The sequence below is a fragment of the Perna viridis genome, chromosome 4 (genome assembly GCF_037379345.1).
Source record: "Perna viridis isolate PV_CMFRI_1.1 ecotype Kerala chromosome 4, ASM3737934v1, whole genome shotgun sequence".
In the NCBI taxonomy this organism is placed as follows: domain Eukaryota; kingdom Metazoa; phylum Mollusca; class Bivalvia; order Mytilida; family Mytilidae; genus Perna; species Perna viridis.
In genome coordinates, this window is record NC_142448.1 from 52588324 (window position 1) to 52613763 (window position 25440).

The 25440-nt window shown below is 33.2% G+C and overlaps 1 protein-coding gene across 1 annotated transcript in view; it reads right to left on the reverse strand.

Moving 5' to 3' along the window:
* Positions 1–25440, reverse strand: part of LOC148620514 (fatty acid synthase-like) — a 36803-nt gene continuing 11363 nt past the window's right edge. Inside the window, exons 11-29 of the mRNA XM_088581430.1 lie at positions 20579–20808; positions 19708–20009; positions 18905–19287; positions 18076–18309; positions 17489–17662; positions 16077–17262; positions 15279–15421; positions 14634–14938; positions 13788–14145; positions 12599–12721; positions 11990–12213; positions 11391–11729; positions 10137–10383; positions 9425–9670; positions 8709–9035; positions 7691–7809; positions 6700–6960; positions 4758–5003; positions 1–3867 (exon numbers count right to left, since the gene is read on the reverse strand). Of these exons, the coding sequence (XP_088437556.1) occupies positions 3766–3867; positions 4758–5003; positions 6700–6960; positions 7691–7809; positions 8709–9035; positions 9425–9670; positions 10137–10383; positions 11391–11729; positions 11990–12213; positions 12599–12721; positions 13788–14145; positions 14634–14938; positions 15279–15421; positions 16077–17262; positions 17489–17662; positions 18076–18309; positions 18905–19287; positions 19708–20009; positions 20579–20808 (5549 nt within the window). The 3' untranslated portion in view covers positions 1–3765. The remainder of the gene's footprint in view (positions 3868–4757; positions 5004–6699; positions 6961–7690; positions 7810–8708; positions 9036–9424; positions 9671–10136; positions 10384–11390; positions 11730–11989; positions 12214–12598; positions 12722–13787; positions 14146–14633; positions 14939–15278; positions 15422–16076; positions 17263–17488; positions 17663–18075; positions 18310–18904; positions 19288–19707; positions 20010–20578; positions 20809–25440) is intronic.

The window sequence follows — 25440 nt, forward strand, 5'->3', positions numbered from 1 at the left end:
TTCTGTAAGTTATGATGTTTTATTTTCAGGTTCCAAAGATCAAGTTTACAATACATATATATTCAATAGACAATTACAATCAATCATTTTATAAAATCATGCAACAATAAATCAATAAACAATGATGAACCTATATAGTCCCCAATACAACTTATTTCAAAGGGGAATAACTCATCAGGGGAATAACTCAATAGTTATTTCATCAAAAAGGGAGAGACCTAACTCAAGAGCTTAACTCATATAACTAAATATATTTATTTGAACATGTCAGACAATTTACAATATTATAAATAAATGTTGTTTCTTAATAATTGCCTTTTCATAAATGCAAGTTATCTAATTAATCAAATGTGATACCTAAATATATGTATTAAAAAGGGGACTTTATATTTCTTATAATAAAAATACTGTATGCAAGACTTGCTAAATTGACATAAAAAGTAACAATATGTATTTTTGCTATCAGAGTCAATCTGAATTTTATGCATTCAAAACATGAACATATTAAATCACAATATAGCTATATTATATAATGGATATCTCAGTCTCCTGGCTTCAATCATTTCTGCAATTTCTATTAGTTAAACTTATTCAAGTAATCACTAGAATTAGCCTTTGAAGAATATATGTGTTCAAAATCTTTAGCGACAGAAATTTACACTTACAATTATCTCCCATGAACTAATTAATTACAAAACTTACTCCGGAGTAAATATGATAAATTCCGTAATTTAGCGGTGTTCTCTTTTTAAACGCCCCGAGCAGGTCCGGGTGTTAAAAGAATAGGCCTGCAGCAGCGCTAAGCTTGTCGTAAAATGCGACTAAATAGTGCTCAGAAACCTAGCCGGGGGCTAGGCGCTCTGCCCACAGAGCAACTGGGATGTGTGCCCCCAGGTGGTGGAATGGGGTATTCCTGGCGTGTTACATGCTGGGGTTGTCAGGCTATAATACGGAAAACCTGACCGCAAACCATAGTGGTGCACCGTGTTGGGAAAGATGCCACGTTCCTCGCACGTTAAAGAACCCTGCTGTGGTATTCGATAGGAGTAGGAACCTTTGCGCTTCGCCACAGGAGGCTAAATTGCCCGACCTTACCCATCCCCCTTTTTCCAGTGGCAATCAAAATTTGTCGACCCTATTATCCTTGTGACCCATCCTTTTTTTTTCATTTCATGTTCATTTTATCACCCATTTCATGTTCATTGTCTGAATATAGCTGAAATATTGCTGCTCGGACGTTAAACCCCAACAAACAAACAAACAAACTCTTTTTAAACATTTAACCTTTTTAATTATTTTTAAACCTGATATCATTCAAACTTATAATAACTCATTATTACCATAAAACTTAGTTACAGCTCACTTTAACATTTCAGAACTTATTGAAGAGAACATGTTCATTTTTCATTAAAAAATGTTATGTACAATTTATCCCTTAAGTACAACAGATAGTAAGAAATCTTGACACAAATTAATTATAAAATTAGTTTTAACTTATCTAATTCAAAAATCATGTATTAAATTAATTGTAACATTAACTAATCTAAAATAGACAGAAGTTCTGTAAGTTATGATGTTTTATTTTCAGATTCCAAAGATCAAGTGACGCTAAAACATAATTTTGGATATTCGAAATTTTAGTCACATGACCTTTGGACTTTACTATTTTATCTTATCAAAATTGATCGTACTTTGTCTTTCTTTCAATGGAAATATAAAATTTCCATATTTTGTCTATTTTTCTCTCATGACATGTGATTTAATAGTCGGATTAATTTTGACGGAAAAAGTTCTTTTTTTACATTTTTGAAATTGTATACATGTGATCTTATCCAAGTGTATTGGGGTCGATTTATCTTTGACCCCTCCTCTAATTAATGCAAAATAGCAGAAAACTTTACCGTTTTTCACTTTGATAGTACGATATTCAAAAAATACATTGATCTATCTTTCCATTGACATATGATACAGCCTCTAGGCCCATTAAACTCGAAAACTAAAGCAGTTTTTCATACCTGCCGCAGCACTAAATACATGACTATGGATATTGTATACTGATAATATCTACTATACCTATAGAGCATTTTAACTATTGTATTCTATGCATTAATGTGATTTAGTTGTTATACTATACTGGGAAGGGAAACTGTATGTATTTTTTCGAGTCACCCGGTTACATGAATAACGTTACTAAAACGTTACAATGTTAATTTTTTATAAAATTTCAAAGCCAATAGACTTTGACTGCAGGGACACATGCATGAAATAGATACATAATTTTAATAACGTTAATGAAACTGCATTCCATTTATGATTAACCGGTAATAAATATATTTTTAACAAATTAATAACAAGAACAAAATAGTTGAAAAAATTGGAAAAACAATTCAAGCAAAAATTCTGGTAACAAAACAAACCAAAGTCTTTTGATCCTTTCAAAAATTATAGGGTCAGATACAGTCAATTTCAAAGATTATATGGTGTACTATAAAACTGTTATTAAATATAAAAGTGAATGTTAACCACCGATTGCAGGGATACCAATAGTAAACAGTATCTAACTTCATACTTTATTGAAATTTTGCTCCACTTCATACTTATTCTGAAATTTTGTTCCACTTCATTTTTTTTACTAATTTTCAAACCTGTCTATGAATTGGTTTGCAATTACATTAAAAAAGCTATTATTTTCTTACACTGTATTCATACTCAAATAAAACCAATTTCAGCATAAAAATAATTTCAAAGATGGACATAAGATTTTCCATATTTAATCAGTTTGAATTTTTCCGCCAACTGTATTTGGTAAAGATTAATTCTCTTCATCTCAATCACAATATTTTAATGAAATGATGAAGAATTTGAATAAAAAGTATGTTAAATGTAACATGCCTATTGAATTTAATGTTCCTTGACACACTCTGCAAAAGATATATTTCCTATATGCAAAGTATTTTCCTTAACATCATTCCAGGTCAAAAACACGCCCCTTAAATCTTCAACTGAAGACTAGATAATAATATTATTTGCAGCAATGATAGAATACTTTCAAGTCTAATAATTGCCTAAATATATTTTCTGATTATGAAAGAGATATTGATTGATATGAAAGGAATAACGTATTGACTATAATAAGTGTGTAGTGACCAGAAACAGTAGAGAACGGGTGTCATAAGGTATTTTCATCCCGAAGGATCAAAATTCATATAGGATTTTATTTCAACTGGTGGACGTTTTCTAAATTTTCATATAAACCGCTCACCAGTCAATACATATTCTAATATGACGTCTTCATATCGTCATACAGTATATGTCAGTACAACCCCACCTGACACTGTCTCTTTTCTTTCGTTGTCGCTTCGAGACAAAATACTCATTTAAAAAAGTTAACGCGCGCGATGATTTAGCGGCTGAGAGGTTACCTAATTGAAATCAATTATATAAGTACACACATTTAACACATACGATGACATAAATATGCAAATTTAATCCAACTTCCATACGGGGGAGGTTAAACGGAACAGTCGTTATTTTGGGTACGCCTAGGTAAATTTTTGTCACAAAAATTACCGTATTTGTCATATTAGACAAGAAATAATTACTTCCGGGGGTAGATTTGTACTCATTTTAACAAGGGTAAGGCATTTATATTCGATTATTTAACACCGAGCGACAGCGACAGCAAATCTACCCCCACCACGAATTATTTCTTAAACAACATGTATGAACATGTTATTTTACATTAACAAATCAGTTAATTCATAATCAAATCTTGAGCAAATTGGCAGTTTCCTGTGAGTTTTCTCCTCTTACAAATGTTTCATTGTCTCCCCGTACCTTACGTATGGAAATTTTTTCCATGCACACCTGAAAAAATAATGAAGCCAAATTCATTAATCTTGGCTATATTGTAATTTCATATTAAATTAAAATTTCCTTCACATATTAATAATAAATAAAAACTGTTCACTGTTATTAATATGTTTGAAAAGTTTTAATACATGTACCATGTCAATGAACTTGTTGACTGTTTTGTTTAGTTTGTTTTGTATATGGATTGACATGAGCACCTCTCAATGTTACAGGTCAACCAGATAACACAAACTCTTCTTGCGCATGTTACATGCTACAATTTTATTTGGAACTATCATAGTTTGCTTCTGGCTATTTCTTTTTTCAATATTTTTAGCTACATTATTTTCCTCAAGCTTCTTATATTCGAATACGACTCAAACCTTGGTTATCAATAACACGTGTGTTAAACTTTCATTATGCTTTTACAAATAACCCTAAAGAAGCTATGTATTTAGCGAATATACTGCTTTTTTTTTCTAAAATGTGCACTTTATATCGAGAATGGAATTGGTGACTATCCCAAAAGATAACAACCCCACCGGGATGAAAAATGTCAGCTTAAGGCCATTCATGAACTTTAAATGAACAACGTTTTAAGAGTTATCAAGGGTACCAACGTTCTAGAGGAAATCAAAAGAAAGTAATCCAGGGACAAAGACTAATGATGGAAAACAGAAACACACAACAAAGCACATCAAGTAACTAAAGATATTTTGATTCACAGACCAACAAAATTATAAATATTAGCACTGATGTAGGCAGACAAATGCCAATAAAATCGTGACTTCAATATTGTTTGTGAGTGCAAAATATATAATTGTAGTGGCAGACAGATGTAAGTTTACACACAGTCCAGTTGTTTGCTGAATTTGGAATAAACATGTGTTACCACGGTAACTAACCTGGTGCAGTCCATAGTCATCATTCTCTGAGTTGTCCGAGCTGGATTCTGCCTTAATCAGTGTCACCTCACATCTGATTAGACCCTGTGGTGTATAGTTATCTGATATCAGCAGTCGCTGTAGAAAACCCTTTGCAGCCAACAATATATCATTCTGGTCTTTAAATAAACCAGTTGCCATCAGTGTTTGAGAAGTCAGTGTTAGTCTGGACTCTAGGTCTGGCTCTGATTTTAATGCTTGGGAATCCTGCCAAGAACAGAACATATGAAACAATTGAAATTATATTTTGAGTTATCTACACTTCAGAAATGTTCTGAGTTCCACAGGCACATTTGACAAGAAAATGTTACACGAAAAAAGGATTAAAATAAAAAAGAAATAATAAAGAAAAATCGATCAAAGTATACTTTACATTCAAGTCAATGATCAGTTTGATAAAATCAATCCCATTAAACAAGTATCATTCACATATCCAATATTATACATATTTCGTCTGTGAAAAAAAGTAAGTTTTAATCAGCAAGGAAAAAAGTTTAATTTTAGACACCGAAAGTAACTTCTCAGCATTTCATTATCAATGTTGGTCATCTAAATTGAACTAAGCAGATGTATTGGAAAAAGTCCAGAAGCATCAAACATAATTATTAATTAAAAGACATCATAATCCGAAGAAATAGTGATGAAGTGAAAACAACGAAATGAGACGATCTCTACAAACTGCACATGATATAATAATATAACAATTTATTACCTAATTATAAGGTTTTATCTTTTTTATTAAATATACACATATTTTTCTCTATTTTCAAAATTTATTCAGGACAGGGCGATCTATTGCACTGTCGATGTACTAGTGAACGGTGCAATAGTCTCATTGAGGAGTCTTTGCACTGACCCCATAATGACCTTTATCTAAGCCTTTTGATTGGTTGAACTTTTTTAAGCGCTTCATTGAATTGGAATTTACACACAAAAAACTCGTGTGTAAAAACGTAGATGTGACTTTCGTCTGCCAATTCGTAAACATGGAGCGGTTTGCCAATGTCGGGGAATGTATTTGAGACAAAATACCCACAAAATGGATTTTGTTATTTTCAGGTGACAGTTTTGACAAACTTGTATTTTCAATGCAGACATAATCAAAATACTTGGAAAACAACAAAGAAAATGCATTTACAAAAAATTGCTATAGGTCCTCTAAGGCTGTCAATTTCTTATTCCTGGTCGAATGGTTGTCTCTTTGACATATTCCCCATTTCCATTCTTTATTATATCTCATAGACAAATTAGATAATAAAACAGTTATTAAATGGGTTGGATGCAATAGACCAGAACATTTGTCCTTTGGTACAAATGTTTTGGACTATTGCCGTTGGCGTCGTGCAATAGAACACCTGATCATTCTCAGTACCTCAGGACAAATATTCTGGTCTATTGCATCCAACCCATTTAATAATTGTATACTATTCTCCTTGACCAATAACAATTTACAATTTTTGTATGAAACAAGGGCTAACAGGTGAAATAATTTATATTAATTCATAATATTTTCAAACTTAACTTAGATCGATAGTATCAACCATATTTTATAATTTGGAATTAATAATTTTATTGTAATTATTCAACAAAGTTCGAAAGAAATTGGTAAAAAAATGAAGGCTCTATGAAGGCAAAAACAATTTTTGACGAATGGAAGGAGGGATTAAAAACATAATAACCCGACAACTTTGTTGCATTGGGGTACACATATTAATGTAATTAGGCAATGTCTCAAAGTACAGGTACAATATTAATGTAATTAGGCAATGACTCAAAGTACAATCAACATAATTGATAATGCAATCAAATAAACAAGAACATTAATCTGACGGACATACAAAACTTTCCATTACCATTGGCTGAATAAACACACAAACCCCATTAGACAGACATAGCTACATACCTGTAAGACTTTTCCAGTTGTAAACATCTCGACGAAGGACATCAGTGCTTCAATTTCTGTCATCACATCATTATCTATGGTTTTGGCCTGACGTCTTGCCCCAGTGTGAGTTGATACAAATGTATGAGAACCATCTAACAGGTACAGATGTTCCACTTTCTGGTTCACCTCTAACTGCAAAGTCATCTCCATAGCAACCATAGCTCCAAAAGTGTATCCTCCAATAAAATATGGTCCCTCTGCCTGTATAGTTTTGATTTTCTAATGCGAAAAAAGGAGATATATCATTACATGAAAAACCGAGTAAGGTGTAACGATTTCATTCCGTCGACATCCCATACATATCACGATTCTTGCACTCATTTAGTATACAGATAGGACACACTTGTGTTGTTTCCACATAATTTCAATGAATTATAAGAAATGACACATTGTCACGACCTTACGGTATGGCTAGATTTAATCCAATACAGTTTTAGAACTGAATAGTTGTTTCACATTGCAGACAATAAAATTTCAGATTGAAAAACAAAAATATTCTGTCTTTACTCCGTTTTTGGTTTCTGATTTAGCTAATCAAGGAACCACCACCAATACTCCCTAAAACCAGAGAAAAACTTTACATATTTGCATATTTTTTAGACCTGGATTATGTTGGTCTCAACAGAACGAGTTTACATGTACAACCTAAAACTTCAAACTTGAAAGTCATATTTATTTCTAGAGTTTATTAACAATAATAAGCAGGTCTGATTTTGATGGTGAATGGAAATCAGAAATTAATCAAGTTTTATTGATGGAAGGATCTCACATGGTTACCTGAAATAAATCATCGAGAGCCTGAAATCTCCTGTACATATTGTAATTTCTGCAGTACAATTATTTCAAGTTTCAGTAATAAAGTGCCACAACGAAGGAATGAACCAGTTTGCACAGCGTTCATACATTTTTAGGTGGACTCAGTCCCCCTCATTTTACAATAATCGCTCACCTGTATATAATAAGCCGCCATGATATACACTGAATCATCCGGCACTTCTGTTGAACACTGTAGTCCATAAACTGTACATGTCATGTGACTTACTACTTCTTGTAGACTTTTCAAATTCCCTAAAAATAAAAAAAAAGAGCAGGAATCAACTGATGGTGAACAAATGAAACTAGTTATAAGAATGAATGAGACCAACTTCCACAACAAATTAAAGAGTTGAAAGTACATTATACCGAGCTAGAATTATTAGAATTAGGGTTGGGACTGATTACTTTCAAATGTAATCTTTTACATATAAATACTTTCGGGGAAAAAATCAGAATTACATCCTGATTACAAGATATTCTTCATTCAATCTTTTGCATAGATAATATAATGACATACATGTGTGTATTTTACAAAATAATTCATATAATTTTCAAGCAGAAGAAATGATTTATGAAAAACAAAATTATATTACTAATTTATACTATGAGAATCAATTAATAGTCATAGATTCCTCTCCTCGGACATAAAAAAAAGTAGTACGAGAACCATACCAGTGCACCTGGTCCATGCCCTCAGTTTTTAAAGGAGTCTAGGTTGGCCATTTACCTTTTGATTACCATTCAAATACTGGTCCCTTTGATTTAAATTCCCTTATATACATCAATGAACTCCCCAAATCAGATTTTATTCCTTATAATTATAAACCTTATAAACTATTACAAGAAGTGGCTTTGCAGCAATTCGTTTCATTAAAACGAAAAGTCAATCTTACCATGTGCAGATTTATACAAAGCAACAGTTAATTAAAAAATGAACAACTACAACCACCAGAATCAAATCAATCAATGCTAGAATCATAAGGTCAAAACAGAAAAGTTTAAAATTTCATTCTACAAAGACACACTAATATACAAGTTTCTCACTGAGACGACCGAATCAGTAGAAGAAATCACGATGATAATCTTTAGTCAAACTCGTGTTTAAAACTAATAATGATTTTGAAAAAAGTTTTACTATGTACAAAAGGTACCTTCAATAGGATGCACCAAGAAAATAATTTTAGAATTATCTGCCCCTTTCTTCATTAGAATACAACTATCCTTAGGAACCAAACATTCCATATCAAATCTGTAAATATAATTATTCTGTGTGTCTGATGCTTTTGAAGATTCATTTTTACAGATATGGCAATCTATTTCCCTTAGTTTGGCAAGAGACAGCAGTTGAATTTCTCTCATGGACAATGAAATTTCAAAATCTCTCTCCAATGTCTGCTTGACTTCCACTCCCGTTAGTGAATCAAGGCCAAGGTCACCAAGACTCGCGTCAGGTTTAATAGAACTGAAATCTTTTATACCTATAGATGAATAAACAAAAATAATAGGATGATCAATTTTCAATTCAGTTTTATAAAGATAGTACTGAATCAAATGTTAGATACCTAATAATTTCAATGTGAATTAAATTCTATAATCCCGCTTCTGGATTTTGTTCAGCCAAGTGTCACAATACTTTTATCGTGATTGTACTACTGATTTTGAACATTATTTCTCCTATTTCATACACTGAAATGAATTTGGAAACCAAACTTTCTATAAAGAATACCTATACAAAGCTTGTTTCAAAATATCAAATAAATGTGATCAGTAGTTGTAAAGACAAATGTAACGAAAATGTTGTTGGTGGACAAAAAGACACCATGACAACAATAAACCAATCAGGGATATAAACTATCCTATTACAAACCTAAAATATGACAAACAGCATCAACCAGAATGGCCTGAGAATTTCCATCTGAGTTTTTTTTACTCTGTTTCTCGGCCGGAACATAACAAGATACAACTGAATGATGCTGGTTGAGAAACTGATCGAGTACATGTAAACAAGAGTTCATCCTCTGAGGAAGTGTACCACTAATTACTGTATCATTGGTTCCAATGGTTTCCAAGACAACACCAACATCTCCTATAGCTCCCCACTGTATTGCTAAACCTGAGTAAACAGATGAGAAGAAGCTATAACTCACTGTTTGCCATTCAGTAAGACAGACATTAAAAAAGTATTGCTGCATTTTTATACATATATTAGTTTTCATGGAAGAAGTAGTATTAATGGAGAATTCAATTTGTTAAGTAAGGACTACCTAATGCAATGACTCAAATAAGTGTTAGTCCTGGTCCACAACCCAAAATACCGGAACTACCAAATTTCATTTACACAGGTACTGGACTATCAACCCTTTGTTATTATCCGCAAGTGGTCCTATGTTTCAAAACTTTAAAAAATCCAGGACATTCAACTCTTAAAATGAAATTTTAACCCTTGAAATGTAATACTAAAAAAAAAACAATGAAAAAAAGTGTAAATCACGCAGAGTACAAAAGCCTTATTTCATTTCAATCACCAAGAATGACAACTTTTGAAATATGAACATGTCAGACCAGAACAATGAACATACCAGGAAAGCCATGATCTTTCCTGCTTTCACATATTCTTTCCATCACAGAATTGGCATATCCATAATTTGATTGACCAGCATTGCCACGCCCACAGCTAACAGATGAGAAGACAACAAACCAATCAAGACTCTCCTTACATAACTGCCTGGTGATTGTATCTAAATTGAGGGTACCAGTTACTTTTGGTTTACAAACAGCATCAAAATTTTCCTTGGTCAAATTTTCAAGGAAGCCATCTTGTAATACCTGTGAAAAAGAAAGATTTCATATACTTCTTCATGTTAAAGTATTGTATGAATGTTAAATAAAAATGTAAAAATAACATAGCTCAATAAAGTATGGGTATAATAAGTTACGAAGACCATATCGTTTTTAAGAAAGAAGAGTAAAAACACAGGTTTGGGTTAAATATATTATAAAGAGTAACCTCCCATGCTCATTTTTGCACTCTGGGTGGCTTAAATATCCAAATATCAATTATAATGCAAATTAAATCATGCCTTTAGGGAAAAAATGTCTTCCAAATCATGTCAACCCTATTGGCGAAAAAAGTGACATTTTGCAAAAAAGGACATCTAAAGGGACACCAAAATGACATCCCTCAATGTTGTGTTGTATTTAATATCTATGGACACGTACTAAAATACAAATCATCACATAGGAAGAACAAATCAATCTCAGACTCCATAATCTCAAAAGAACTAACTTTCCCCTGTTTTAATTATTCCAGGAAAGATGAATCCAATTACTTGAAAAAAAAATTAAGTAATTTCACCTATTCATATTCCAAGAAAGGTGACTACTATTCATCAAAAGATATTTGGGGGTGGGGCACGGGGTAACGATAACTATGGTCCTAACTTTTGTGTAAATAATCCACTCTTACTGAAATTTGAAATCAATCGGTATTTTATGATACTCAGTATCTGTACAAAGTTTGAAAAGATCGTTTGATATCTAGGGAAGTTATCATCAGGAAACTGTCAGGGGATGGACAGACAGACAAACGGACACTTAACTACAATATTTTTATTGGGAATCTCATAATACTTTGCTAACTGGTGTGACCAGATATAAAGATATATCAGGTCAACTGAATCACAACAGAATCTATGAGTCTTTCAAGTTGCATTTCAACCATCCAGTTGGTTTTCTCAATTCCGCAGATCAGCTCATAAAACAAAAATGGGAGAAACAAAAGTAAACACAATTAGTCTCCTACCCATTGTGGTCAGAGACAATCATTTACTTACCATAGCAAGGTGAAAGAGTCCTCCTACTTGTCCCATCTGAGTTGTCTCCCTGATTAGTTCTTCTGTATCCCTAATATCAACAATATCGTGTTTTGAAACCAATACACTGATTCCCTGTCTTCTCCATTTCTCTACCTTCCTTGCCTGGTACCCTGTTCTAATACCTGACCTTGATGTGAGGGTCAAGAACTTTGCTCCTCTGTCAATCAACCACTGGGCCAGTTCTAGACCAAATCCGCCCAGACCTCCTGTGACTATATAGGATTTCATTGGATGACAATAACTCCTTGGTAAAGCTGGAATAGTTAGTGTAGAAGTTGACTGGATTTCACTCTGTACCTGAAGCGATAAATTGTTGGGATCAAAAACAAATAAACTACCAAAACTATAAAACAACTTCATGGTTAAATAGACCATCACAAAGAACGTCAACTGTAAACTTGTATAAGAAAAAATGTTAAACCTTTATATTTTTCTGTTTTTCTAATTTGTAGACTATATTTTTGATTTATTCCCTTTTTACTTGGTCAAACTGACCAACAAACAAGTCAGTTTTAATGTCAATATGTACAATGTACAAGCTCTCATTTCTACTATACCTCAATCAGCACTTTTCCAACGTGTTTACCCTGGGCCATGAATCTGAAAGCCTCCTCCACTTGTGTATTATCAAACACTGTAGATTTCAAAGGTCTAACTGCACCAGACTGAATTCCTTGGGTCAATAATTTCGACACCTCTAACCAGTCATGGTTATCTTCCTCAAACAAAGCATCTAACAAGATACCATGGAAACTGATATTCTTCAGAAACACTGACATACCTGAAATAAAATACATGTATAATCTTATTGAATAAGCATTACCATATTTGTATAAAATTGACTGCAATTAATTGATAAATGCAAAATTGCTGCATTTTTTAAGTTGATAGTATAACATGGGGTCAAAACTATTTTATGGTCAAAATAATGTCAGGAAATGTAAATAGTGTAACTTAAGGAACAATTGTTAAAACTCTGATGTTTTCAAAAACCAATTGTTTTTCTGTTTATTGGTGACATCAAATATTTTCATTGGATATTGCAGATTACTTTTTATACCACTGCAGTTGCCTGGCTGAGATAGTGAAAAAACATCAGTAAGAACAATATACAAATCATAAATTAACATTCACTCTAAAAGAATAAAAAAACTTCATCAACCTACCCAAAGGAGTGTTATTAGAAAGATCAAATTTGCCGATCTCCAAAAATCTTCCATGTTGGGCCAAGACCCTTACACTGGCCTGAAGTTTGTCTTCTGATAGAGAATTCAATACGACGTCTACACCTGAAAAATTCTGAAATTCTGAAATTTACAGGCTTATCATTGTAGACCATGTGATTGAGTTTATTTCTTCATAAAAAGTAGAAAGGATTTCTTGACTTCTATATATCTTTGCATGAAGTAGTTTGCCTCCATTTTGTGGGTTAATACTAGTACCTTTTATGGACAGATGCGGACACTTTCTTAATTTCCGTAAGTACAATTGAGGAAAAGCTAATAGATCTACTATCATCACGAACTCGTGGATCGTTACTTTTTATCCATCTGCACCATGAATACTGATTTGTTCAACGTTTCCCAGTTTTCTTTTCCTCTTTCGCCTATCCCGGACTTGACTTTTTATGAGCAACTCGGCGGGTGTTTCTAGAAAAGCAGAGGACACTTACCCTACCTTGCACCTGGTCCATGCTCCCAGTTTTTGGTGGAGTCCGAGTTGCTCATTTACTTTTGTTTCTTTGTATGCATTATTTTAGTTACTTTATGTTCCGTGTTGTGTATGTTTCCTATGTCTGGTCTTTGTCCCTGGATTACATTCTTTTGATTTTCGCTAGAATTTTGGTTCCCTTAATTACTCTATTTATCAAAGTAACGTATTTCAATTCTACCAAATATCGAAACAAACCTTTCGTTTCTGGCTTGAAACTTTGTTAAGAAACTGATAAAAACGAACCAACTAAAATCCAAATAATCGTACGAAAATCAAGTGTCTTCAAACGATGAAGACGCTGTCAGCGCAATGCACGACCACATATGTTTTTGCAGGCGTATGAAGATTGATCTTAATTTTGTTATAGATCTAATTAAATGAGAATTTTCTTTTTGCGGAACTTCACTATTAAGACTGCGTACAACCGAACCACATCTCGTTTGGATGGTAACTGTCACTGTCTAACAAATGTTATTTTCATATGAAAGCTCACTGTGTGCTTTCTATCAAAATTTAAGACGTAATTAATTAAAATGTTTGATAGAAAAATTACACCTATCAGATTACAGACAAAGTTCATTGATCCAATCAGAGAACATTTCACTTCTGAAATTAATTATTAGTCTATGGAAACTGCAATACCTTTCCCTTTTGTGACTTTCATGATGTGAGAAGCAAACTCAGTTGATCTAGAAGAACTGAAATGTTTATCTTTGAGCTGAGGGAACATTTTCTGTAGGTATTTCTTCTTCTCTGCAGATCCAACGGTTGTATACACCTCACAGTCATAATGTAAAGCTATATTTATTGCAGCCTGGCCAACTCCACCACTTCCTGAATGTATCAGGATTCTGTCCCCAGGTTTTATCTTCCCTCTCACCACCATGGCGTAGTAAGCTGTGGTGTAAACAACTGGTACTGTGGCAGCTTCCTTCATTGACCAACTGTCAGGAACTGACCACAGAAACTTTTTACTGATATCTACCGCGGTGGCAAGACCCTGATGCAGAAAAACAAACTGTCACGTGGTGACCATAGACACTTTTTACTGACTTCTACTTTGGTGACAAGACCCCGAAACAGGGATAAAAACTGTAAAATACTGACCATAAAACCTTTGCTGACTTCTATTGCGGTGGCAAGAACCTAATAAAGGCATTCACTGTAAAGCATTGACAACACATAGTAAGGTTTAACTAATGAAGTGGCTTAGAACCTGAAACCTAAACTGATGATAAGGTTCATTATTTGACATTCTGTCGTAGCGGTATTGTTTGATTAATGATAATTTGGACTTCCAAAAAATGAATTAAAATTTTTGCCGGCCAAAAAAAACTTTCTACAAAATGCGCTGAAAGAAAATGACTTTAAAAACATAAAAAAAAACAATCCAAACTTTCATTCCCATTAGAAATAATAAGTAATAGGGTTTGCCTACAGAGTAATAAATAAGTTAATACTTTGCTATTTGTTCTTATATATTCCTACCCTTGCAGGGACAAGGCCCATGACTCTGTTTCTAGTTGCATCGACGCCAGACACTTCCATTCCGAGAATGCAATCATGTTCGTGTACAGCAAGGTCTCCTGGAATAGCATCAGCTGGAAGTCTACCTGTGGCTAACATCACATCTCTGAAGTTTAGTGCAGCATACTGGACATAACAAAGCTCTTTACCCTTGGTATTTGATAAGTTTTTCAGGGGAGATTCAACCCACATTAGGCTGGAAAGGTCTCCTTTAGTATTGACATTGATATAGGCATGCCGACAGGATTTCTTCTGATACAATGTATCTAAATTGCAAAACATGCTTACTCAATATTTAAGATTAACTTATTATTATTATTATTTTTCTTTCAGTTTTATTAGAGCTTATATCGACACTATAGTAAGATACTCTGAAAGTTCCTTGACAAAATTTCTGTTGTTAATTATATCAAAATAACTGCTTTTCATTTTGAAATACACAGAACCAGAAATGTTAGATAATAACAGACTATGTCTGTATATGTATATGTCTCATGAACTTTATGGAATTGGTACAGATTAGACTGCTTCATTTTTGTCATTATAGAAATGAAACTTTCTACAAGAAAAAAATTTACAAGAAATGTATCATTATATTCTGCAAACCTTTGTCTAAATGAATATGTCTAAATGATCCCCATTTTCCATTTTTGTAAACATTCATTAACAAGTCTCTGTCCAAAACCTGTCTGAAGTCTTTATCTTCAAATGAAAGGTTTAATTCTATTCCATCACAGTTGAAAATGCATCTGAAATATATTGATTGTTTTTAGTTGTACATAAAAGTCGAAGATTATCAAAATCGTGGACTTTTTTGTTAGAAGGGGAGAATAAGGTCTTCGTTTAAATAAGCTTAGACAATTCAATTTGTATTGTTCAACGAAGACTGACAAGAATTCATGACTGCAGTTGACAAATGAACAGATATGGTGGAACGTGACATTCTTTTTTGTCATCTAGCAAAATCATACATACAAAATATTGGCGGGAAAATATTCCCTAGAAATGTAATGAGTAATCAATTTTTTGTTAAATGCTACTATCAAACAAGAACCTGGGGAATCCCAGTTTTCCTTTTTAAAAATGAAAGAATATCAGGTTACTGTTCTGTATTAAAATTTAAAGAAATTTTATATACCAGTTTTTAATGAAATAATAAAAATTCCCTGCACAATCTAAAACAGTTAAAAAGTGCATATTGTGGCCTAAATTATCTCCAAAATAACTTCGGTGACCTATTTTTTTTCATATCAAAATTTAAAAGTATTTGCATTGAAGGTCATCCTTGAGCAAAAATGAAAAATTTTGTACTAAAAATATTAGGTACACTGCAAATATTACTAAAATACATGCATAACAAATATAAAACTATGTTTCTTTTTAAGATAGAAAAACATTCTACACCTCAACTTATCACAACCAAGCTCCTGTTTCAGACAATTGAACATTCCCAGAATTCCACTTTTGGGTTCAAAGTTCACAGCAAGCCAAAGGGTCTCCTCCTGGTAATTGAGTACTGCCTGTTTTAACTGACTGAACCAGGAACCAGTCAAATCTTCAATAGGCAATAATAAACCAGACTTAACATCACTTCTGGTTTTTGGACGGATCAAAAACACTGTAGACAAATTGCCAGATCTTTTAAAAATGACATTGAAACCAACTTCATCAAATATTTTGCACCATCTTTGTTCATCACAATAGCAAATACAAGTCCGATCATCATCTAGCAACAAGTCTTCCTCCCATAGTCTATCTAGCGCTAATGCTGTTGGAAAATTTCTAGTTATTTCTTCTATTAAAAGGAAGCCATTGTCATTCAAAGCAAACGACAAATTTAGAAGTGCGTTGGTTATGTTTGTTTGCCTACAGAGAAAGTCTTTCAAGATTAAAATATCAACATTTTTAACATTTGCAGGAGTATTTATCCCAAGATCCCACTCAGTGATATCAAAATCTAATTGCTCATTTTCACTGGCACCAGGTTGGTCACATGATATGTAAGAAACTGACACCATTGGCTGAGAATCGATCAATGGGATTACTTGTTTGTGTAGCTGAGTTCTGCTGGCACCCATCTCCACAATTTTTAAGGATTGATGCAGCATATTTTCTATAACAATGTCTAAACATAGCTTAAGTATTTGTGGATTGCACAACAATGATAAAGAACTTCTTATATCTCTTGATGAAACACGTTCGCTGTCAGCATCAGTATTTTCAAACACATTGTTCAAGTAAATAAATATTTCACCATTCGAATATTGGAAATCCTTCAATGATTTTTTCTGAGAGTCAAGGCGTCTTAACTGCTTGCAGAACTTTTTTATTCTTTCAAATTTAGATCCATAACCCTTGTTATTGTAGAAACCCTGAAGTTTCTGAACAACAAAATCAGAGCAGAAGCATAAATATTCACTGAGATTAGTGTTATATTGAATATCACAAATATATGGGACAAAACTATATTGCTCTAGTACAGGTCTGGGCTGTTGATGGCGTCGCGGTGCCACAGTGGAATGCAGTCCTAGGATTTCAACCCCACCTGCTTTACAGGTGTCCAGTTCTTTATCGAAACTCACGTAGGTTACTGAAAATAGGAAAGTTAAAATCATATAGAATGATTAGATATTATCTGAAAAATTGAGTTATATCAGTTTATCGTCTGCAAAAATGTTGAATGTTAAAATTCGAAGTTAAATACCTTAGGTGTATACACGAAAGTTGTAGAGTCACAAAATACATCCGTATCAAAATTTGTAACATCGGAATGACCATAGAAGGAGAATAAACCCAGAATGATACATGTTGCTCACCATTTTTACCATCTGCAGTACAGTAGACTCTGTTCAGGTGTATGGAAGGATCAACTGATAGTGATGTTATCCTTGTATGAAGTCGTAGACATACGTGAGAGAGTATTGACATCTGTAGCATGGCGTCTAAGTACGGTACCCAGTTACCATTCCATAATAATTCACCAACATCACCTGCAAAGAATTATACCTGTATATCTGTTCCAAGGTGGTAGACTTAATTCTTCATTTACATTATATCAGATATCATAAAACAGGAAAAACTAGTCCGCCAGACGTGAAAAGTGGCAGTTGTTAAAGTTAGTAGCAAACAAAAATACAGTAGATAGTAAAATCTATCTAAACTTAATCTTGAGCAAATCAGAAACCTGTCTGAACCGAACCCTGAAAAATCTACAAAAGTTTATATAATCCTGAAACCTGTCTGAACCAAACTTTTTCTGAATCTTTAAAGCTGGTCACCTTCCTAAACTGAACAATATTTTCAGTCTTTCATTCGTCCGGTTCATTTCTGCTATATTTATATCAAATTTAGGGCCAAAGTTCAAACAAGGATTGCATAATTCAAATTCTGAAAAAAAATCTACCTTCTAAAGTAGTTCTATGTATGCCTCTGAAGTCTGTTCCATAGTCATAACCCCTGAGTCTCAATTCTTTGTAGATATCAGATGATATCAGAGTGAAATCCACCTGCTCTCTGTTAACTGGGTCAATGGTCGTAGTCAGTTGATATATACACCCATGACAGGTCAAAGTGTTCCTCTCAGAGATCTCAAAGATTCCTGTAGATTCCATGATTTTAACATTAAACTTTACCTTTCCTAAAATAAGACACAAGATCTTGCAGCATGTATTACTGAAATTCATATATCAATTCAAAATTTACTGATGTAGTTAGTATTTATTCAACTCCAATTGATGACTAAATAATCAAGTGTGAAAAGACATTTTTCAACAGCTTGCAATTATGACTTAAACTATTACCTTCAATTTATTTCCATCTGGAAAGAAAAGTAGTTGAATTACACTGTTGTGTAAGACTAGTTCTTGCATCAACGGATTTAGATTATACGCTGGTAGATTGTTTTCGTTTCACCATATCCGTTCTATTTCCATTGACTCTGATATGTATTAGATACATCATTTGCATGTATAACTTTTCATTGTATAATACGGCAAAAAATTATTTATATTTTACGTGATTTTATTGTTGATTTAAAAATGTACGGATTGCTTACCGTTTTCACTTGACAGTTTGTATTTTGTAAAGAACTTGTGGTTTGATTAAATCAAGAAAACCACAAACAATGGTACCTTACTATCAACGATTTTTCTACAAAATAATCAGGAAGGTATTCAATAATGAGAACTAACGTAGCAAAAATACAAATTATTATTTGTCATGGCAAGTTTTACCTTCAGATTGAAGAATTGTTGCCCTAATAATATTCACATTCTCAAACTTGACAGGCATTTCTTCATAAACATGCCCTTTCATTTTTGCAAGAGTTTTCCAAGCCAAAACAAGATAACCAGTTGCAGGAAACAAAACACGTCCATCGATTGCATGACCAATCAGATAGCTGTCAGATGAGTTGGCTGCTATTTCAATCTCATAGATAGCACCGCCTTGAGAATCTGAGGCTCCAGTAGGAAAATCGTCAACTTTTGGAACATCCCAGGATACAGAATGATCCCATCCTACTAATGGAGAAATCATTGGGGTTCCCCTAGGAACTGGAAATTTCACTGGTGAGCAGATTTTCATTGGATCCATATGTACTCCATTCAAGAAGCATCTGAAACAATTTCTAAGTGTTAGATGGATCAAGGGAAAATGATGGCATAGTAATTTTATAATTCATGAAAATATCGGAAGTGAACAGGTGACTGAATCTTTACATTTTCTACATTTTGTCTTTATTAAACATATACATGTACATGTATTTATATTTAAGGAATAACACACATCTACTACATAAACATTGCATTTTACTATATGTGTAAATGGTTGAATTTTCTGTAGTAGTCATTCTCTTCAGAAATTGACTTACCATACCTCATTTTAATTAGAGAAAGTTAAATCTTTATATGAATTGTTTTTCCGTAATAAAGTGCAATTTTTTCATAAGCATGGAGTTCTTTCGAAATGTAAGTAGCTATATCAACCCAAACTATCTACTGAAAATTAAACGGAAAGGTACTCAGTTGAAATTTACTTTCCAAGACTAGACAAGAAGAGTTCCACATTGTCCCGATGTCCTCGTTTCATTAATCCAACAAATGTGCACTTCGACCCCAGGGACCTTTGCAGTATAGTCTGCAGAAGACAATGTGGGGCTATCTCTATGACAACAGCGTTCTTTGGTACATGGTTTAGTGCCTCTTGGAACAATACGGGACTAACCAAGTTGTTAACATAGTACTCAGCTGATGAATATTTGGCCAAATCTGTATGCCAGTTGCTTGCTGGAATTGATGTACTAATCCATTTACTGCTTCTTTGTTTTGGTACAATAGTCTACAATTTGTGATATACTTTGTATTTTTTGTACCAACTTAATGAGTTTTATAAGATGAAAGTGTTGAGATAATGATATGTATCTACTTATGACAAACCTTTTTTAAAAAGCAATCATCACAAAATAATTACATTTACTAAGCAAATCATTAAAATACGCAGGTCTAATTGGATAATCGGGTATATGTGATGTCTCATGAGTTGATGAATCTCATCTTCATATATAGCAGCCCCACAATCAAGTGGACAGCTGTTATTGATAACTGTGTTTTGCCAATTCTTGATGTATAGCTAACATTGAATACAAATGAAGTGGAAAATCATGTGACATGTAATTATAAGAATTGAATATTTCATTTTTGATTGTTCGTGGTCGTGTAGAAACATGGACCGTTACACTATTTGGACACAAAGCTTTAGCACCCCATTGAATGCTTTAACACGCCGAAAAAAAATACACACATAATACATCTCAATTCAGTCCTAGTTAACTTTACCCAAACACAGTACTAACAACACCAATGATATTTTGTTAGAACAAAGCTGGCCTTAAGACTTTTAATGCTTACATTTAAGAGAGCAGTCTTAAGGGTAGGTGCTGTATCAGCCATGTATTGGGAATGGAATGCTACCCCAGAACTGTTGACTTCTTTAGCAAATATTTGTCTTCCCTTGAGCTCTTTTACAAATTCTGACACCAGTGTAGCTGGACCTGATACTGTGACAGTATCTTCTGAGTTGTGACAGGCAGGTACAACTCCTGGAGGACACTGCTTCTTGGATTCTTTCCACGATAGCCCTAGAAGAAAGCTCTGATAATAAAATTTCGTGTTGTACAAAACCTGTTTATGCTACTTTTAAAACAAATCGTATTAGCAGTTGGTACAGTGACAGAGAATCAATTTATCACCATATTGGGGTTAATACTTAATGTTCATCATAATTACTGCTAATGAGTATTTTCAAGGCATGATATGTTAACTGTTGAATATAGAGCCTCCACAACTGTAAATATGAAATAAAACATTTGCCAGAGCTTCGTCACACAGTTCTTATGATTTAATGTCTAGCTGTACCAAGCTTAATAAAAATACTGTAAACACAGAGGTAAATCTTAGTGATACCAAGGGCACACCTATTTTACAATTCCATAATTTGCCGACACGAATATAGATGTTCCATAATTTAATTATCATTTATTACATAATTGTTAGGAACAAGTATAATGTGAATGAGGCATATATTTTAAGATATTTTATGTACGTGTATGTTCATACAACAAACAGGAACATAAAATACACTTTAATTACACACTGCTGAAAATAACAATTACAACGAGTGTGAAATTACGAAACCCATGTGCACGTCAATATCATCCTGTAATACCATGTGAATTCATATAATCATCAGGTTTTAGGTTATTCGAATGAAGAACTAGTGAGTGTTTGGGTAGCCTTATTGCTCTCAAAGCTATTGAATAGACTTTACAAAATGATATTTAATGGGTAGTTGATACTGAAAATAGTTGCATCCCTACTTCTGGAACAGCCCTACGTTTAAATGTTTAAAAGATATTATTAATTTGTCGGAATCCCTGATCAAAATTACAACCTGTACAAAACCTTTGTATAATTGAAGTGCAATTCAATGTATCTTGCTGTTTTAGGTAAAACAAAAAGAGAACCATAAGCTGTAGAACATCAACAACAGAGAAGAGCAGCATGATGTATAGAGAGTAATATCAATGTCAAACAATGAATCTACTGGCGCTCACAACATACTGAGTCACAATGTTTTCATTGATAATATGACACTTCATATAATGATAATCCCTTTTTCCATCGGGTCCTGCTATTTCTGCTAGACCGTTGGTACAGCATCCAACATATCTGAATCTTTTAAATTAATGCTAATGTTTGAACCTGTTTATTACAAACTTATCCCTTAATCTAATTCTAATCACTCCCAATTGTCTGGATCTTTTTATACCCAAATGGACAACTAACAATATGATCGATGGCCATCTTAACTCCATAAATGGATCATGACTAATATTGCTACCATTGGTCAAATGGCCATAACCTCTTCTAATGGTCCAAGGAGTAGCCACTCTGCTAATGGTAAAATTGCTACACTTGTAATGATCGAATGACTAACTTCTAATGGCAGAATGACTGACACCACTTTTAATGGTCAAACTGCTAACCACACTTGTAATAGGTGAAAGAAAAACCACCCTTCAATTGGTCGAATGACTAACCACACTTTTAATGGTCAAATTGCTTATCACACTTGTAATGGTCGAATGACAAACCACACTTCTATTGATCGAATGTCTGACACTATTTTCAATGGTTAATCCCTCTTCTAATGGACAAAATACGAATCCCTCTACTAATGGTTCCATTTTTAATAGTTCAAGTAGTCACCACCTCTTATAGTCCAATGGTTAACCTCATTTCTACTGGTTCAAATACAAATCAATAAAAGTGAAGGAACAAATCGGACTCTTTTTTAGAAATACCCATCGAGTTGCTCATAAAAATTCAAATCCGGGGTAGACAAAAGAGGAAAAGAAAACTATGATACTTTGAACAAATTGGTTCTCATGGCGCAGAAAATGTATCATAACGCTGTAATAAATAATCCTGTGTGTTTCTGTACAGATTTTATATCACACGTATGTACATGATCATGAGATCAAACTAAACTGTTTGTCTACTTGTCAAAATTATCTCTATGATGGCATTTACAGCTTTCATCTTGTAAGTATAAAATAAATTTTCATTTTTGCATAAATTGCATTGGACTTCTAGTATTAGAGAAAGAAAACCAAATATTAAGCCACAGAGAACTACCATCAACATCACAATGACAAAAGCTGTAAATACAACCCTAGAACATGGACAAAGCTCAAATTCGCTCACCGTGCAAGAACTGAATCCATCGATTAAACGAAAAAATCTTGTGAAATATATTGATATTATTAAAGTTCAATATTAATTGCTCATGAACCTGCAGAAAATTAAAGAATGGCCAAATGTCTACGCAAATTTATATGTAGAGATGTTTATATGTGCTATTCTCACAAGTATTTGAATAGTTGGACTGCAAAGAAATTTGAGATCTCTAAATGGTACAAACGTTAATATATTAGAGTTCAGATTTAGCGGACTATCTAAAAAGGAGTATGGTTGAAAGCGACCAAATATACATATCATTATTGAAAAGAATAAGCAAATATTCAAAGAAGTAAGAAGAAAAATAATGCATTAAATATTCCCAAATGTATGCGTTATATAACTTAACCACTAGCATTTTGAACTTTGACAAACAACCGGGTGTGACATCATGTGCCCGGAAGGGTAAGTATATCCGCCCCAAGCGGCATCTAGAAAGTGATTATATTTCAGTAATAATCAAGCTACGATAGTACAGCTCTGCAATGTGTCAATCACTATACGCACGCGTGCGAAATCTGTCGTTTTATTATATAGACATAGCTCATTACTTGGAAATTGTGGAAAAATATCAGTAAAATTAAATTCATGAAATGAAATCTTAAAATGAAACATATACCATTATCAATTATCTTTTGAAACCGGTGGAATTTGACCTTGAACGTGATGTCACAAAGCAATAAATCATGCACTGAAATTCATTATCGAGCCAAAAATTCTCTTGAAAATGTCAAAGGAAACAAAATGTACTCTCTCTCTCTCTCTCTCTCTCTCTCCCTCTCTCCCCCCCCTTTCTCTCTCTCTCTCTCTCTCTCAACGCATTAACTCGGGCTGCTCGAAAATAAAATTGCAACAACTAAGCGACAGGAGATAGGTTTCTATCTTGAAACCATATTATTTCTTTATTTTGCTGAAAACAGTCACTGTACTGAAATTTATGCTTTCGTAATTAAAGCAATGTTCAGCTTTGTTTACAGGTCGGAATCATAAGAGTCTTCATCGTGACATTATGCAATATAGTTTTACTACAGAAGTATCTACAGCGTGGTTTTCAAACCATGTTAAGATTTAACTCCAACCTAGACATAACTTGTCAACTATATGTATTAGAGCCCGATGTAACTTGCATATTGCATTTTGTCAGAATCCAGATGAAAATAGGTCAGAAGGATCTTTTTTTCATAGTTGAAAGGTTGGTTGAAATTAGCATCAGACATCAGTAACCATTTCCTGTTAAAGTCATGTAAAATGAAAAAAAGAGGAGATTTGATTTCGTGCGTCTTTCAAAAAAGACAATAAACCAACTCGAATGATTATCGTCAGCTAAAAGCCAACCTTTGTCTTCGATAGACGAGGAGGAAATCCTCATACCACAGGACAGACTGCAGCTGTCCTCAAAACAACATTATACTGTTATCTTTGCAAGAGCTATCTGTCTATCTACCGATCTATCTATCTATGTATCTACATATATAGCACCATATGTAGCTGCTCAAGTGGATGATAAAGGAACATATGACCTTTTTAGGAGTAAACCTTTGTTAAAAAATCACGGCTGATATGAAAAGAAACAAATACTTGCATGTATAAAAAGATTTATTTCAATGTGCTTTGCATGTATACTGTAAAATGGCTTAATCGAGCAAACATTGGTAAGTACATGCAATATTAATCGATATATTGCATCTCTTTCCTTGTAGTTTTTACATTATCTATTTATTTGTATTTTTAGTATAATCATTTTCTTTTAATTTTTTTATCCATTTCCTTGCATTTATTTACGATCAAAATACAAATTTTCTTATGGTATTTTGTACAAGTAATATCCTTCAATGTATGTATGATCTATCGAAAGATGGTTCACTCATATTGTTTCTTTGATTACAGTTTGTTTTATTATCTAATTTGCATAAAGTGTATCGTTATCTCATTTTGTTTTGCAAAATTTACTGCATGGGATGATACAAAAACAATAATTTCAGTATGATTTATTCATATGAGCGACTTGAGGTTTTTTTTTGTTTATTTGTTTGTTTTTTGTGCTTTACTAGCGATCCACAATCCATAGAGCGTAATTTTCAATGAAATTGCATGAATGAATACTGCAGCATGGGAGACATTTGTACTGGTCTAACAAAGTACCACTTTATGAGACACTTGCAAATTAGAGCTCTATATTAATGCAAACAATATCAAATTTCCTTTAATATGCCTGTTGATATTAAAAATGTCTATGACTACCGTGCCAATAAGTTATCGTGTTTCAAATTATATTGAAGCAATTTTTGTTCTAAAAACCATATCAGCCCTTATAAAATAGTTGCAATTTAACCTACAAAAAGCATTTAAAAAAAAAACAAAACAAAACAAACAAACAAAACCAACCCCCCCCCCAAAAAAAAAAACAAAAAAACAAAAAAAACAAACAAAATTAAAATATTGATATTTTTTCTTGTTTTCATCCATCCAAA